At 47.1% G+C, this 14,138-nt stretch overlaps 1 protein-coding gene across 4 annotated transcripts in view; it reads right to left on the bottom strand.

Moving 5' to 3' along the window:
- Nucleotides 1–1,440: 1,440 nt before the first annotated feature.
- Nucleotides 1,441–14,138, bottom strand: part of LOC144476992 (very long chain fatty acid elongase AAEL008004) — a 60,531-nt gene continuing 47,833 nt past the window's right edge. For all 4 annotated transcript variants that reach the window (XM_078194370.1, XM_078194372.1, XM_078194373.1 and 1 more), the window contains 3 exons: nucleotides 7,080–7,217; nucleotides 6,451–6,693; nucleotides 1,441–6,283 (listed from right to left, as the gene is read on the bottom strand). In XM_078194370.1, the coding sequence (XP_078050496.1) occupies nucleotides 5,927–6,283; nucleotides 6,451–6,693; nucleotides 7,080–7,217 (738 nt within the window). In that variant the 3' untranslated portion in view covers nucleotides 1,441–5,926. The remainder of the gene's footprint in view (nucleotides 6,284–6,450; nucleotides 6,694–7,079; nucleotides 7,218–14,138) is intronic.

The raw sequence follows: 14,138 nt of genomic DNA on the forward strand, positions 1-14,138 counted from the left end.
TTTGTACAAACGCGTCGACGAAACGCTGCGAACAGAGTGTCCCTATTTCCATCGTGTCTCGGCTTTTATTGTCCTCGTCGGCAGACACGGGCCTCTCTCTCTCTCTCTCTCGCTCTTCTCTCTTCCCGGTTTCGTTCCTCTATTCTTCTCCCTTTCTCGCTTGTCCTTCCTCTTCGATTTCGGAGTCTTTCGTCAGAGCGCAACTTAAATATTCGTTTGCAAGACTTTAACAGGTGCGAAAACGGTTTTGTCTCCTAAATGCTACGGCGGGCGGGTCGACCGCGGCCACCCGCGGGCCACCGGTGGCTTGTTCCTCGAACTACGACCCTTGGTCTTAGCCATAGGGTCCCGAAGCGACCACCGTAAAGCCCCGGATGGCCGTCAGCCGAAGAGATGCTATTTGCACCCTGCGCTATCTTCGCGTCGCCGGGGTGCACCATTGCAATCGAGCACAGCCGAGAACCTCCGTTTACCGAACAATCTACTATTCGAATTATTCGCAAGGGAGTCTGCTCGCAAAAGGGCGGCGAAGGGTTGAAAACAGTCGCGATATCGCTTTCGGGTCTTCGAACAGTTTTATGGACCATCTAAAATAATATCGTGACTGTTGCAACGTGTATTAACTTCGGACTGCGGATCTTATGCGTTCGCGACAAAAACAAGCGGATCGAACACAGAACAGATTTTTGATGAACTTGGAAACGCTATGGCGCTCCTCGCGACTGGGTAAAATCGTAGCAAAGGAAATACGAATGCCTGTACAGTAGCTGTAGCAATAAATGCAATTATTATCGCGCACAAAATCCGCGGTCTCCAACGGAGGTTCCGCGCGGCATAAAAACGCGTTTCGGTCGCGATTGTCGCTACTACGCGTGACATTAAACAAATTGAGGAAAAGGGACGCGATGATTTTTGCGTTCGTTCGCTGCTCGGTTGCCGGTCACGGTGTGTCGTCGCTCGCGACCAGGAATGCGGAGGGGAGAGGGGGACACGCGGAGAAATTGTATGTGCGTGAACGGATCAAGGGTAGCAAAGGGGATTAACACGTTTCGAGAGCGTGGACTCGTTGCGTTCGGAGATAGAAAATTATTCGCTAAATTTGTCGACTCGACGATCAATTCCTGTGTACAGCGTTCGGAAAATCGGCGGCGGGAGCGAAACGGGGTCTCGCAGCCCCCGCTTCGTCTCCGGCGAGCGCGAAAACGAAAATTGCAACGTGTCTCGAAAGCTGGCGGCGTTACCGAAAGAAAGAACGATGATTGCGCAAAACAAGGGGACATCTCATTCTATTCCTCTCGATCGGTGCAACTGCTGCTCTCGGTATCACGCTTCCGAGACGTCTCTACTCGCTGGGAACACAGTCGGTGGAATAAGCCTGCGCGTGCACACAACACACACACACACAGCCTTCGATGCTAGAACCAAGCAGAGACAAGGAAGTTAAAAAAACACGCATCGTTCGTTTAATGTTTTGTCATCGTTCGAATTTCGCTCGTTGTCTGGTAAAGCCGGGTTTTTTTTACAAAATCGTGGAGGAAGATCTTCCGAGTTCTCTGGTCGAGAGGAAAGTTATTCGGTTTCTCAAGGGCAGACTTGTTCTACCGAGTGTACGTGCACGGAAAACCGTCTTGTCTACGAGCCCATTTGCATCTCGAAGCGAGTTCTCCCGGAAGCCGATGCCCGTTCGTTCGTTTCCAATGAATCAGGTGGCGAGGCCCACGGTCCATCGTTGTATTTACAAGCGAGATGGGTTCGCGCAATTAGTGAGCCGATGCAAATGGGACCGAGACCCTTTTGATCTCGAACGGCGACCCTGAGCAGCCGCTACACCGTTTCGTGATACGAAACGTGGCGTTAGTCGCGCGAACCGCCGACAATTCCGAGGAAGTAGTGCTCGAAATTGTCGCGTTTTCGATCCGCGCCGCGATTCGATGATCGATGATACGCAGGGGCTCGGACGCGGAATCCGAGAGACGGTTGTCGCAAATTCTAGGAAGGAACGCACGGAATGCGGACCCCGACGACGGGGGCCGAAGGTCGTCGCGTTTACGCGTCCTTTACTTTGCATAATTATCGTGAAAACGTGCTGTCCTCCTCGAGCGATCGCGGCGTTAATAATAGGTTCGCGGCTGTACGCATCGTTCGTTTCTTTTTTTTTTTTCCTTTTAATCATTTCTATTTCTTTACGTCTATTATAGTAACAGTCTTGTCGACGTCGCGTAATTTTCTCGCCCTTCGCAATCTAGCTACCACCTTCTTCTCTCGCCACCTCGTCGTCGTATTTTCTTTCTTCATTTTCTTTTTATTACAAATCGTCATCTTCTTCCACCGCGGCTCATCAAATATTTCTCTAATACGTTATTTAAAACTTGGCATTAATAAACTTTTTTGTGTTTGTCTTCATTTATATACGAATACTTTCCACCAAGAAAGCACGTCTTTGACACCCATTTATCAAACGTCAAACGTTCTTCTCGCTCTCCGCGATCTCGCGATTATCGATCTATTCCTCCCTTGTAAAAAATATACAACATCGAATTTTCTTCGCACAGGATCTTCTCTCTCACTCTTGCTCTCTCTCTCTCTCTCTCTCTCTCTCTCTCTCTCTCTCTCTTTCTACATCCTCCTTCGCATTCTCTCTTTCTCGCTCGCTGTTTCTTTCTCTTACGCGCGCGCGCGCGTTTAATTTTTCGTTAGTTTGACCCTCGCCGCGTTTTTCCTCTTCTCGCCCTCTCGGTTCACCTCCGTTTCTTCCACGGTCGTGTGCCTCCCGTTTCTCGGTCTCATTGTAACCGGCGCGATCGTAAACTGAAAAAGAAAACGTTTCTCTCTCGCGAGCCTCAACAAGTGGATAATTCCAGCTACGACGTTTTTTCCTCTTTCATGTCTGCCTCTTTTCCCTACACTGCTTAAACGTTCTCCTGCCTCCCTCTAAGCGTCTTCGAACACACCCAACGCGGCAACATTCCCGCCCCCGCTTCACCCTCGAAAGCTCGAAGATGTTCTCTCTGCCCGGTTCGAAGAACAACGAACAACAGATCGTTCTCTCGCCGAAGAGAATTTTTCGAGCGCTCTCGGAAGCTTGGTTCCCCATCGGATTTAAATGCGTGCGCGGTAGCAAAAGTCTGCTTACAAATATCGTCGCGTACACATTCGTGTTTTAGCTCAACTCTCCCGGCATTCTAAAAATAGTTCAGTTCGCTCGATACATATTGGAATAAAAATGAATTTCGAAAGCTGCTTAGTAGTTAAATGTCGCGCGCGCGTCCGACGTTCCCAAATGTTTGGATCCGCGCGCCGACCTTTTGTGCAAGACCGTGCGGAAAGAGAGAGCGCGCGCTCGCGGAAACAAAGTTATTGCGTGGCTCTCACCGAGCCGTAGAAAAGCTAAACTCGTAGTCGCCGTTCCGGCGCGATCCACCGCTTGGCGTCGCTCGCCGATTCGAACGATCCCGTGCCGAGAACCAAGCTTGGAGAGAGGAAGGAGGGATATATCGTCCTCCTTCGCGCGAATCGACGGACGCCTTATTTCCTACAACGAACACCAAAGCTTTGAACACAATCGGGGCAACATCCAGTCGCGTTCGAGTCGACCACGCGGGATCGTCCACCGACACTGTCTTCACCCAAAAAGGATTCGTACAAATGGTTCGATCCACAATGGATAAATTTCTGAACTAGAATTATAATATTCAAGGAAACGAATACACCGAAATCGTTGCGGAACTGCTATTCGGCTTCGGGTCTTTCGAAGCAGCATAACGCCCGCCTCTCTTCTTAGATACCAACGATTGTATAACTTTTTTCTAAGTATATTCTCATATCTTTAATAGTTCCAAGTTTCTGAAGGTATACAAAAGAACATTTGTTTCTCATATTTTCGACTGTTTAATAGAAATTTAGGATCATCCCTGGTGACAGGGATCGTGCGAGTCGTGATATTTAAATTCTTCAAGCTTCTCTGGTGAGAAAAGCAGAGCCGTCGGAACGTTGAGGCCGCTAGAAGCCGTCTCAATGTCGGGGTCAAAACGTTGACGAGGCTCGGTACAGGTGAGGTAGCGTGTTCCGAGGGGGATGGTTCTCTTAGGTGAAAACGGTGTCTATGAGATCGGTGTCGTCGCATCGAACGCAACTCGGGCAATAGAGAGTCGGACAACGATAAAGGAGGTTAACGGTTAACTGGTAGAGGTCTGCGGGTATCCAAGGTTCTGGCACGACTGGGACGTCGTCAAAGTTTCTCGTGGTCGGTAACGTTTTCCAGCAGGTGACATATACACACGTGAATATACATGCATACGTGTATACAGGGCGATCCAAAAGAAAGCAGCCAATTAAATATCTCCGTCGGTCGTGATCGTACGAACGACGTACTCTGTACGATTTTTATAAAGAAAGAATATCTTCTGCAGAGATTATGTTCCTTTTTCACGCTTACGCCTATCTATGGTTTCGTATGAACATCGAGCGCGCCTGATCGCCGGAGTTAAATCGTTCGCGTAACACCGACGTTCAACAGGCTGAGAGCAAAGTACTCGTTCATACGATCACGGAAGAAGAAGACGCTAATTATTATCGGCCAGCTTCGTATGGAGCGACCTGCACACACGCTTGCGACAACGGATGCTGACATACGCAAGATTCGGTGATTTAGAGTTCTTTTTCTTTCAGACGTGTTTTCTTATATTCCAATATAAAATAAATAATTACATTACTTAAATCGTGATTCGTAACATCCCTCCCTCCCCAAGGTTTCTACAAAAAAGAAAGAAGAAAGGGTCGCGTACAACATGGGACGCAGGTGATAGAGAGATCCCGCGGGACGGTCGATCCGAGGAGAATAAAAAAAATATCTTTGTCCTTGTGTGTGTCGTTGTGTGCGTGTGTATAAGTAGGAGTGTGTGTTGCGTCCTTGCGCGATATCGGATGTCCCACTTCGTTGAAACCCCGGTGTCAACCCCGAACTATATCCCGAAGCGTTTAGGTACCCGCACACCACTAGACGTAGAGGGGGGAGGCGGGGTGGGAGGGTGGTGGGATCATCGTTATCTCCGGCGCGTCCCGACGAGAGAACGCGCGCGTGCCTGGCCCCCGAGAATCGAGTCTCTCTCTCTAACAACAGGAAAATTTATATAGCACACTCTCTCGTTCCTCTCTCATACTGTTCGCCCCTCTCTCTCTCTTTCTCTTACTCTATTTTTCTCTTGCTCTCACGCTGTCTCTCTTTCTTATCCTCTGTCTCAAGCATGCGGACACTCACGCAAAAAATGCACGCGCGATCGGCAGCGCAGGCAACGCGACGCGCTTTTGGAAAGAACGGAATCGGACCATCCGACGAGGGCCCCGCGGGATCCCGATCATGGATCCGGATCGAGGATCGCCGGGGGCCCGTGTGCGCGTTTTAAATTCTCGTCCACCGTCGTTCCTACACCTCGTCGTCTACCGGTCCGTTCGACGGACTATCAAAAAAAATCAGAGTCGCTACAATGATCGGTGCTGCGCGCAAACGTGCGCTTCGATTGACATCTTCTCACCCGCTGGTGAACGATTAGTGATGCGATCGATAACTCGAGTTCTCGCGGCGACAACCCGTTCTCCGCCGGTGACACGGGCCTCTTCTCGGCAGCTCGAGACCTCCGCTGCTGCTGGCTCGATCAGACGAGTCTCGCGTAGCGAAGTGAGACGCTGTGTCGTTCCGATCCCTTCCCCGGCGACACTGAACCCGCACCGGCTCGCTTAAGCCCCGCCTCCGATCGGCGTAAGGCCCCGCCTTCGTGCCCGCCGGAGCCGAGCGCGGCCCGCGGACCCGGTGCCGCCGTGAGCTCGGGCCCTGTAGCGACGATGAGCTTAAATACGTATCGCACGATCGATCCGGTGCCCCGAGTTTGTCTCCCACAACCAGACGCCGCCGCCGCCGCCGCGGACTGTCCTAAACAAGCTTCTTCTCTGTGTTGTTGTTGGCCACGTAGCCGTTGTTCGTCCCGTTGCTGTAACAGCTGTTGTACTCCTTGTTGTATATCGTCGCGTACGACGACACGCCGTTCTGCTGCGACTTCGAGTCGTTCAGCACCGGCATGCACATCCCGATCGACAGACCGTTGCGCAGGTTCTGTCGCGCCTTGTCCCTGTCCTTCTCCCGGTTGCTGTACTTCGCCTTGTAGAAGTCCGAGAACAGACCGAGGAACAGCACGCCGTGCAGGCCGATCCAGACCATGAAGCTGCGCGGGTAGTTGCACTCGATGAACAACAGCTGGAACTGGTGGCTCATGATCATCACGAATTGTACCTAAAACGGAAATCAAAGTAACGATTAGACAATAGTCCGAGGAATATGTTTGCAAGTGGTTCGGCGCACTGACGATTCAAGGAAGCAGATAGGTCGGATTATGGTCCACTTCCTGAACCGATCACTGCACCATCAACCCACTATAGAGAGGTTAACACGGTGTTTACCATTTGGAAGGTAGTCAGGTACTTTTTCCACCAGATATACTTCTGATAGTCCGGACCCATCGCAGCCACCATATAGTAGAAATACATGATTATGTGAACGAACGTGTTCAACAGGGCGAAGAAAGTGCTATGGCCACCCGGCGCGAACTTCAGGCCCATCCATACGGAGAACGGCATGATTCCGTGGTGGATCACGTGCAGCGTCGACACCTGCTGGTTCTTCTTCCTCAGAATGAAAAAGAGCTGGAAAATAGAACGAAACCAATCAGTCTTTACCGTTCCATGTATCTTGTGCTAAATCGTGTCGATTTAAGAATAAAAAAAAAGTATCTTTTAAGTAAAGAAAATATAAAGAATAGAAAATCGTATCGACTCGTGGAACTCGATGCTCGATACGAACGTGATTATTTACTCTACAGAATCTATTATTAACGCAGACAATATTTGTCTAGCGCACAAAGGTCTGTCCGCCGGGGAGACACAAACGAGACCGTCGAATGGCAAGAGTCAGACACCGAGGCGGGGGAGGGTGAGGAGGTTGAGCATATCGATGTCGGAAAAGTGCCGGGGGGCCGATTCGGCGGTTCGATCGATCCCCGACGGTAGGAGGACGACAACGTGATACTCACAGTATCGAAGAACTCGGTGAACTTGCTGATATAGTACCACCAACACGTCTCCGCCATTCGCATCGCCATCGCGTTGGTCGAATAGTCGACCGGCTGGCACCGGAAGCTGTATCCTTTCGCCCAGCCGCTCATCAAGTACTGGAAACAAGAAAACGACGGAAAGTGAGGACAATAAAATGGCTGTGTTCAGGCGGCGACAATCGGCCCGCGGAGCCGACGGAGACGACGTAGACGAGGTCTGAAGACGAAGACGACGATCGGCCCGCTTTTCACCGTGGAAACACTTCGTCCCGCTTCGTCTCGCTTCGTCTCGCTTCGTACCGGCTCCTCCCGTCTCTCTCGCTCGCTTTGTTCGATCAAGAAGCCGTCGCCGCGCGGGGTGGAAACCTCCGAGCAGCTTCGGGGGTGGCTTCGTGGAAACCGAGTGGGCCGTAGGGGGGGAGGGGAACAAAAGGGAGTCCTCGGCCACCCCGTGTACCGTCGTCGGGAGACGACTCTGTCGCTCTAGCGTTTAAAATTCTAAAAGCCGACGCCGCCGCCGCCGCGCGCGCGCGCTCCTTCGAGAACAAGGAACAATGGGGGGCTGCTGTTTGTTCCGCGTTTCGCCGCGCGCGCGTTTTTCTTCGATTTTCACCGGGAACCAGGCCGTCGGCCGACCCCGAAAACCGGGATCGATTCTCTCCTCCCTGGATCTCTCGGCGATTCTCTCTTTTATTCCTGGCCAACCTACCCCCGTCCGATTTATTACTAACCTATCTCTTTAACCTCTTAGGCGCGGCTCGATTTTGAGAAAATATAGTTTTTCAGAACTCAATTAACGTTTTTCTTAATATATATATATTTTAATTGTTTCTAGCGCGAATTACTCTGTTATCGAAACGAATTTATTGTCGATTATTTTAGCCTCCGGGCAGACAATGCTCGCTGGCTCGATGTAATATTTTCCCTCTTTCTTTCATTTTTTATTTCCTCTCTTTCTTTTGTTGCAGTATTTCATCTACCCTTGCGTGACTGCTGCCACGCTATTATTCTTTCTTTCTCTCCTGCATTGCAACAATGGGTCCACCCCTTTGATGAATAGTATAGTCATTATTATTTATTTATTTATTTATTTATTTACTTATTTATATCTCCATTTTTCTTTCAATTACTATCATAGACTGCAGACTGCATAGTATTAAAAGAATTTAAGGACATCGCGATCGATGGAAATGATTTCTGCGACACCGCCGATAAAAAGGTCATAACGAAGAGTCGTGTGCGCTGGACGCGTGACACGGTTCTACGTTCCTCGTTTCTTTTCAATCGGCGTTCCCTCCTCACGCTGTCGCTGCGGGGACGCATTGCGCAACGTCGATCAGCGGAACACGATCCATTTGCGCAATTGCGGAAGATCTTATACGCAGGAAAGATCACTCGAGGACTCCGCGCGGAATTAGAATATGAAATTGCATCTTCCGCGACGTCTGGACGACGCGGACGCGGCTCTAGATTCCAGACGGAGGCTGGGCCTCGAGATCGTCCAAGCGCGCCAACGATCCCGCCCGTGCAACAATTCCATCGGTATAACAATTAATTCTCCGGTGGAATAATCGCATCTCGATGCTATTCGTTGCGCCTATCTTTTCGATTCTTGATTGGTGATTTTTTTAATATTATTAAGCTTTTATATAATATTTAATTTTAATTATCTTAATAGGTTTAATTTAGTTAATTTAGGGTTTGGCATTAGAAAGTATTCATTTTTGTTAATTGTTACAAGGTTTCGAGTATTTGGTTTAATTGTAGTTTAATTTGTGGTAAGTTGGCAATTTGCATAAATTTATTGTTATTATCATTATTCTTATTATTAAATTAAATTGGTGTTTTTTATAACTATAACGACGGTCCATTAAACGGTGGCTCGAACCGAAATTTAATATCAATTAGATAACAATTGAAATCTGTTACGGGACAATAAGAGGGTCTCGCGGAATTATCTGCACGGTCGGAGACGACGCCGTTTCGTCGTCGTTGCCTAGCATGCTAACTAACTCTTATTTATTCATTAACTCGATTGGTCCCGGAACGATAAAGCCAGTTGAATTTTCCGGCGCGCCGCACAAGACGGCGGAGCGAGACCGAGCGATGCACTTCTGCATTCTTGGGAAGCCCACTCGCGGCTCTTACTCCACCCACATAGAGAACGACGGTGTGTCTCTCTGTTCGACGAGATAAGACGGGGGGCGTGCGAGCGTTTAGTCTGTCGGGCTACAACACTAATTTGTTGCATACGGAATCGTTAAGGATGCGAACTGGGCGACGAGGAGATAAAGGGTACTGCAATTTACTGTTGCGAGGCGTAATAAAGGCGACCATGATCACTGACAACGATGGTAAATTATAATTTGACAAATTATTTCGAAGGGAAGATTTTTAACGAAATTGCTCGATTAGGTGGAGCGATCAATTTCTTACGACGTCTGAGATTACTTTAATAATAAATTGAAAAACTGAAAATCGAGAAATCGAAAAATTGAAAATCGAGAAATCAAAAAATCGAAAAATTGAAAATCGAGAAATCGAAAATTGAAAAATTGAAAAATTGAAAATCGAGAAATCAAAAAATCGAAAAATTGAAAATCGAGAAATCAAAAAATTGAAAATCGAGAAATCGAAAATTGAAAAAAGTTTGAACAGCGAATAACCTACTTCGTCAGAAATGTAAGACTCGTCTCGCGCGGATTATTACTCAATAGTCTGTTGTTTTTCATTAATAGCAATTTCATTGGCACGAAAATGATTTTCATATTTCACGCGTTCGAGTTACACAACACAGGTCGTGGCGACCAAAGGCCCGAGGGAAATGTTTCGGGCCGAGCGTGTTAGCCGCGATCGCGAGAATGTGGGGCACAACAAGCGCGGCGGTTTAGCGAAATTGTAATCGGCATCGATAAGCCTTTCGGTGGAAAATTGTTCTGGCATGCGTGCACAGAACGGTCTCTCCGCCGATTGTGTCTCGCCGCGGCCTTGGGCTACGCACGCACACGCGACATTTTGTCCGGCCGGTGTTCCCCGAACCGTCTCCGCGGCACAGAAGGGGCCGCCTTGTTCTCGTTTAAACGATCGCCCACGCAACCCCCAGCCGAGCACAGCTTTTCTGGCCGTTTAACGCGGTCAAGTTTAACCCCTTGACGTAACATTTTTCGTCGCGGCTAACGCGATTGGCAGAATTTTCTGTTGCTATAGTTTGTTGAGAAGGCGCGGCACAATGAGCGAGAGGTTATGAATTAGTAAAATTGGAAATAAGTGAAATTATAATTTAGTGAAATTGAAAATAAGCGAGGTTATAAATTAGTAAAATTGGAAATAAGCGAGGTTATAAATTAGTAAAATTGGAAATAAGTGAAATTATAATTTAGTGAAATTGGAAATAAGTTAGGTTATAAATTAGTAAAAATTGGAAATAAGCGAGGTTATAAATTAGTAAAATTGGAAATAAGCGAGGTTATAAATTAGTAAAATTGTAAACAATTAAAATTATAAATTAGAGAAACTAGAAATAACTGAAACAATAACTCGATAAAATCATAAATTAGTCATCGATTATTTTTCACCGATAAAACCAACAAAATTTCAAACGCTTCCAAGAGCCGACCGGAGACGCAACTATAGCAAACGTCGCGCCGTTCTCCCAAGTAAGACACAATGATCGAAGTACAAGTGATCTTACGAATAATCGAGGAATGAGTCACCGATGACGCGCGGCGCTTCGATATCGCTTTATCGATTCGCGTGCGCGCGTTTTCGTCTGGAGAAGAAGACGCGTGTGCACGCGTCTCGTTCTCGGCGGGAGTTTTATCTGGCATCGGGCAGCAGGGCGCCGGAGACAACGAGATCATCGTCGTCGTCGTTCTCCGCGACGACAAAAAAAAAAGAAAAGCCGTTCGATAATCGCGCGACCACGCGAACAATCGATTATTCTCTTTCGCAATCGCCCTCGAGACACGCGCGTCTCATCTCCGCGGGTTCATCGACACCGGTCTATCAGCTCCGAAAGCAGCCGCGAATTTCCGCGGACATTTAAATCTATTTAAATTCCAGGGTCGAACACGTCGCCGAGGAACTACGGCCGCACCGAAACGTATTCCGGGCTTCGAAAACATTGATACAGGCTTATCCGGCGCACGCGTCGCGTGCGATTTATATTCAGTGGCAAATCGTGTCGAAGGTCGACCCGATAGCAGGAAATTCCGGCTCGACGAGGAACGCGATGGGGAAAGATCCGACATCGTAATTACGGGGCTGCAGGTAAATTTCACGCAGCAGATAAATCTTTAAAGGAATACTTAAAGATAAGGGTTGATTCCCGGATACTTTAAATTTATGTAAAATATAAATATTAAAAAATAATATCATAAATTGCTTGATATTCGAAATAAAATAGCTTCGATGGAAGAGAATGAGCATAAGACGATTATTGTTCGCTGTAAAACAGTTCCAGCTAGAAAATATTCGAAAACAACCCGTTCGCGAGGAAGCTCCTCGCGAGAATTTCTTCGTGGACCCCGAGGAACTTTTTGATCATTCGGCCCCGTTTCGCGGGGGGTTCGTAACCCCTGAAGTGTCAGGTGATGGGGTGAGGGTACGTCGCGACGACGAGGCTAATTTTTAAGTAGTAACCTCCCCGGAGGGGGTTGGTGATCGAAGGAGGGGCGACGGTATCCCGGTATCGATCCGGTCGTCGGGAGCGTCGTGCCGCGTTTGCAAATTTTATTTCTGTGTATATGTGCGACCGTGTGTATGTGTGCGTATGTGTGAATTCTATTAGACTCGTTTACACGGTCAACAGAAAACTGGAATGTCGGAAATGTCGCCTCGGGGCCGCCATCGTTCATGAATAAGTACGAAGATTCATTATCGTGGAGTCGCCTAAGCACGAAGAAGGCGCGCAAGTATTCATTAGATAGAATGATTTACTTTGTTCTCAATATCACCGATCCATTTTTACCATAAATTAACAGTAGGAAAAAGGAAGAGAATAAATATTCCGAGTGTCCTTTTTATTTCAGCAATAATAATTATTAAAATAATATAAAAATAATTTGACAATAGTATGTACCATCCTTTATTTTTTTTAAATATCGTGATACTTTTAAATAGATGGTACACACATTACTGTCAAATTATTTTTCTGTTCTAGATATTATTTTCGATGCAGTAAGTATTGTTTTGAAATGATCTATACGTTATTTTATCAATTATTAAATTCTGTTTCGTACAATAAGTATTGGCTTCTAATTAATTTCACGTTACTTTTCAAAAACCATTTTTAATGCACTAAATATAATTAGGAAATTTCCAGATTATAATAAAAATTATATGCAACAGGGATGCATCGTGTCAAATTAATTCCAGAAGATTTAAGAGACCATCCCCGATGCAAAAAAGAGCGAGGGAAGAGATATTCGACCCGTGTCCCGTGCAACCGATTTACAACTATTCCGCACAATGCACCGCGCAGCCTATTTACGAGTTTCGCGGGATACCTCGAAAGCGATACGTCTTCGAAGCCGTTAAACGGATGCTGGAACCGGCTTGGACGCCGAATAATTGCCGGCGGTGGCGTCTATTTTTGGCAAAGGTCGCCCCGTCGGACAGGTGATCTTGACTTTTGAATGGCATTCCTCCGGATTTTTTTCTGCGTCGGTCAGCATCTCCGATTTTCGAACGCCGTCTCGCCTCGCGATTCATCGAAGTTTTCTCGCCCCGTTGTTTACGGGAATTTTGCATTTCGGAATTTTGAAACACGCGCGCGCGACTATTTCAGGCGAAGCCTTCGAACAACAATCGATTATCAGCCGGGTTTTATCGGCTCGGGTTTCGGCGTGGCCGGTGTCGTTTCCGAAAAATTTATGCCCGCCGGCCGCGAAGATATTCTTTGCGTTCGCCGCGACCACATTCCTTCGATTTTATGCGAACCGAGGATCGTAGGCTGTGTGTGTGTTTTTTTTTTCATTTAGCACAATTAAAGAGTAATAAGCGCGCTGCGCTGATTTACAGCTTCAACGCCCGGTCCCCGGTCGTAAACCAAGCTGTTTACGTTGGTGACGCGGAGAGTGGTCAGTAAAGTCGCATTTCGGTTTGCTGCGGAATCTCCGCGCTCGTCTTCGATCCATTTCAACGCAGCGCAAAGTGTTTTAGTTGCGATAGGTAATTTTATAATGGACTATAGAACGTTTTAAGGCGGTGGGTAATTTTATAATGGCGTATAAAATATTTTCATACCGTACGAAATGTTTTAATGATGCACAAAAATTTCTTGTACAATATGAAATATTTTAATACTGTATACAACTTCCTAATACGCTACAAAAATCTCTGATATACTACAAAACGATTTAACATACTACAAAACGATTTAACACAGTACAAAACGCTTTAAAATAGTACAAAAATTCTTCTACAGTATAAAAATTCAAATCAATTATAAAACATTAATGTACCATATTAAACACATTGGAATCGTGAAAATTTTCTTAACTGCTTGATTTTCTATTTCTTATAATCGACGTAAGACAACTGTCGTTTTTATAAACAGTAACAAAGTCTATTTAAATAGAAGGTCGCTAATAGCCTTGCAGCTGATGCGACGTAAAACCTCTAGGAAAAAAAAAACTGTCGTTTTATCCATTTTCATCGGTAAGGAATCGACGTTTCGATCGTTCGTCCCCAGCGCTGACCAAATAACACGAGTTCAATCCGGTGGACAGATGCCGCGAGTAAACACGTTAATGCACACCGGACTAGAAGCATTTTCGTTACAACTATAGGTAGTCGGCCGAACGGCGGCGCACGGGTCGGATTTAGACGTCGGCGTTAATGGGATACTTTCGTGAGCTGTCCCCTATTTCGAACCGACTCCGATGCTCCGTAGCCGTTCGTGACCATTCCGCGGCTGCCGATTGCAGTTTCCTGCTCTCGAGATATATCGTCCAAGGTCGTATTAATTGCCGTGCCGTGCTCCGTAGCTTAATTGATCTCGATGTCGGATAAAGATCGCCACTGATCCTTCCGCGG

This window comes from Augochlora pura, chromosome 11 (assembly GCF_028453695.1).
Source record: "Augochlora pura isolate Apur16 chromosome 11, APUR_v2.2.1, whole genome shotgun sequence".
NCBI classification, from domain to species: domain Eukaryota; kingdom Metazoa; phylum Arthropoda; class Insecta; order Hymenoptera; family Halictidae; genus Augochlora; species Augochlora pura.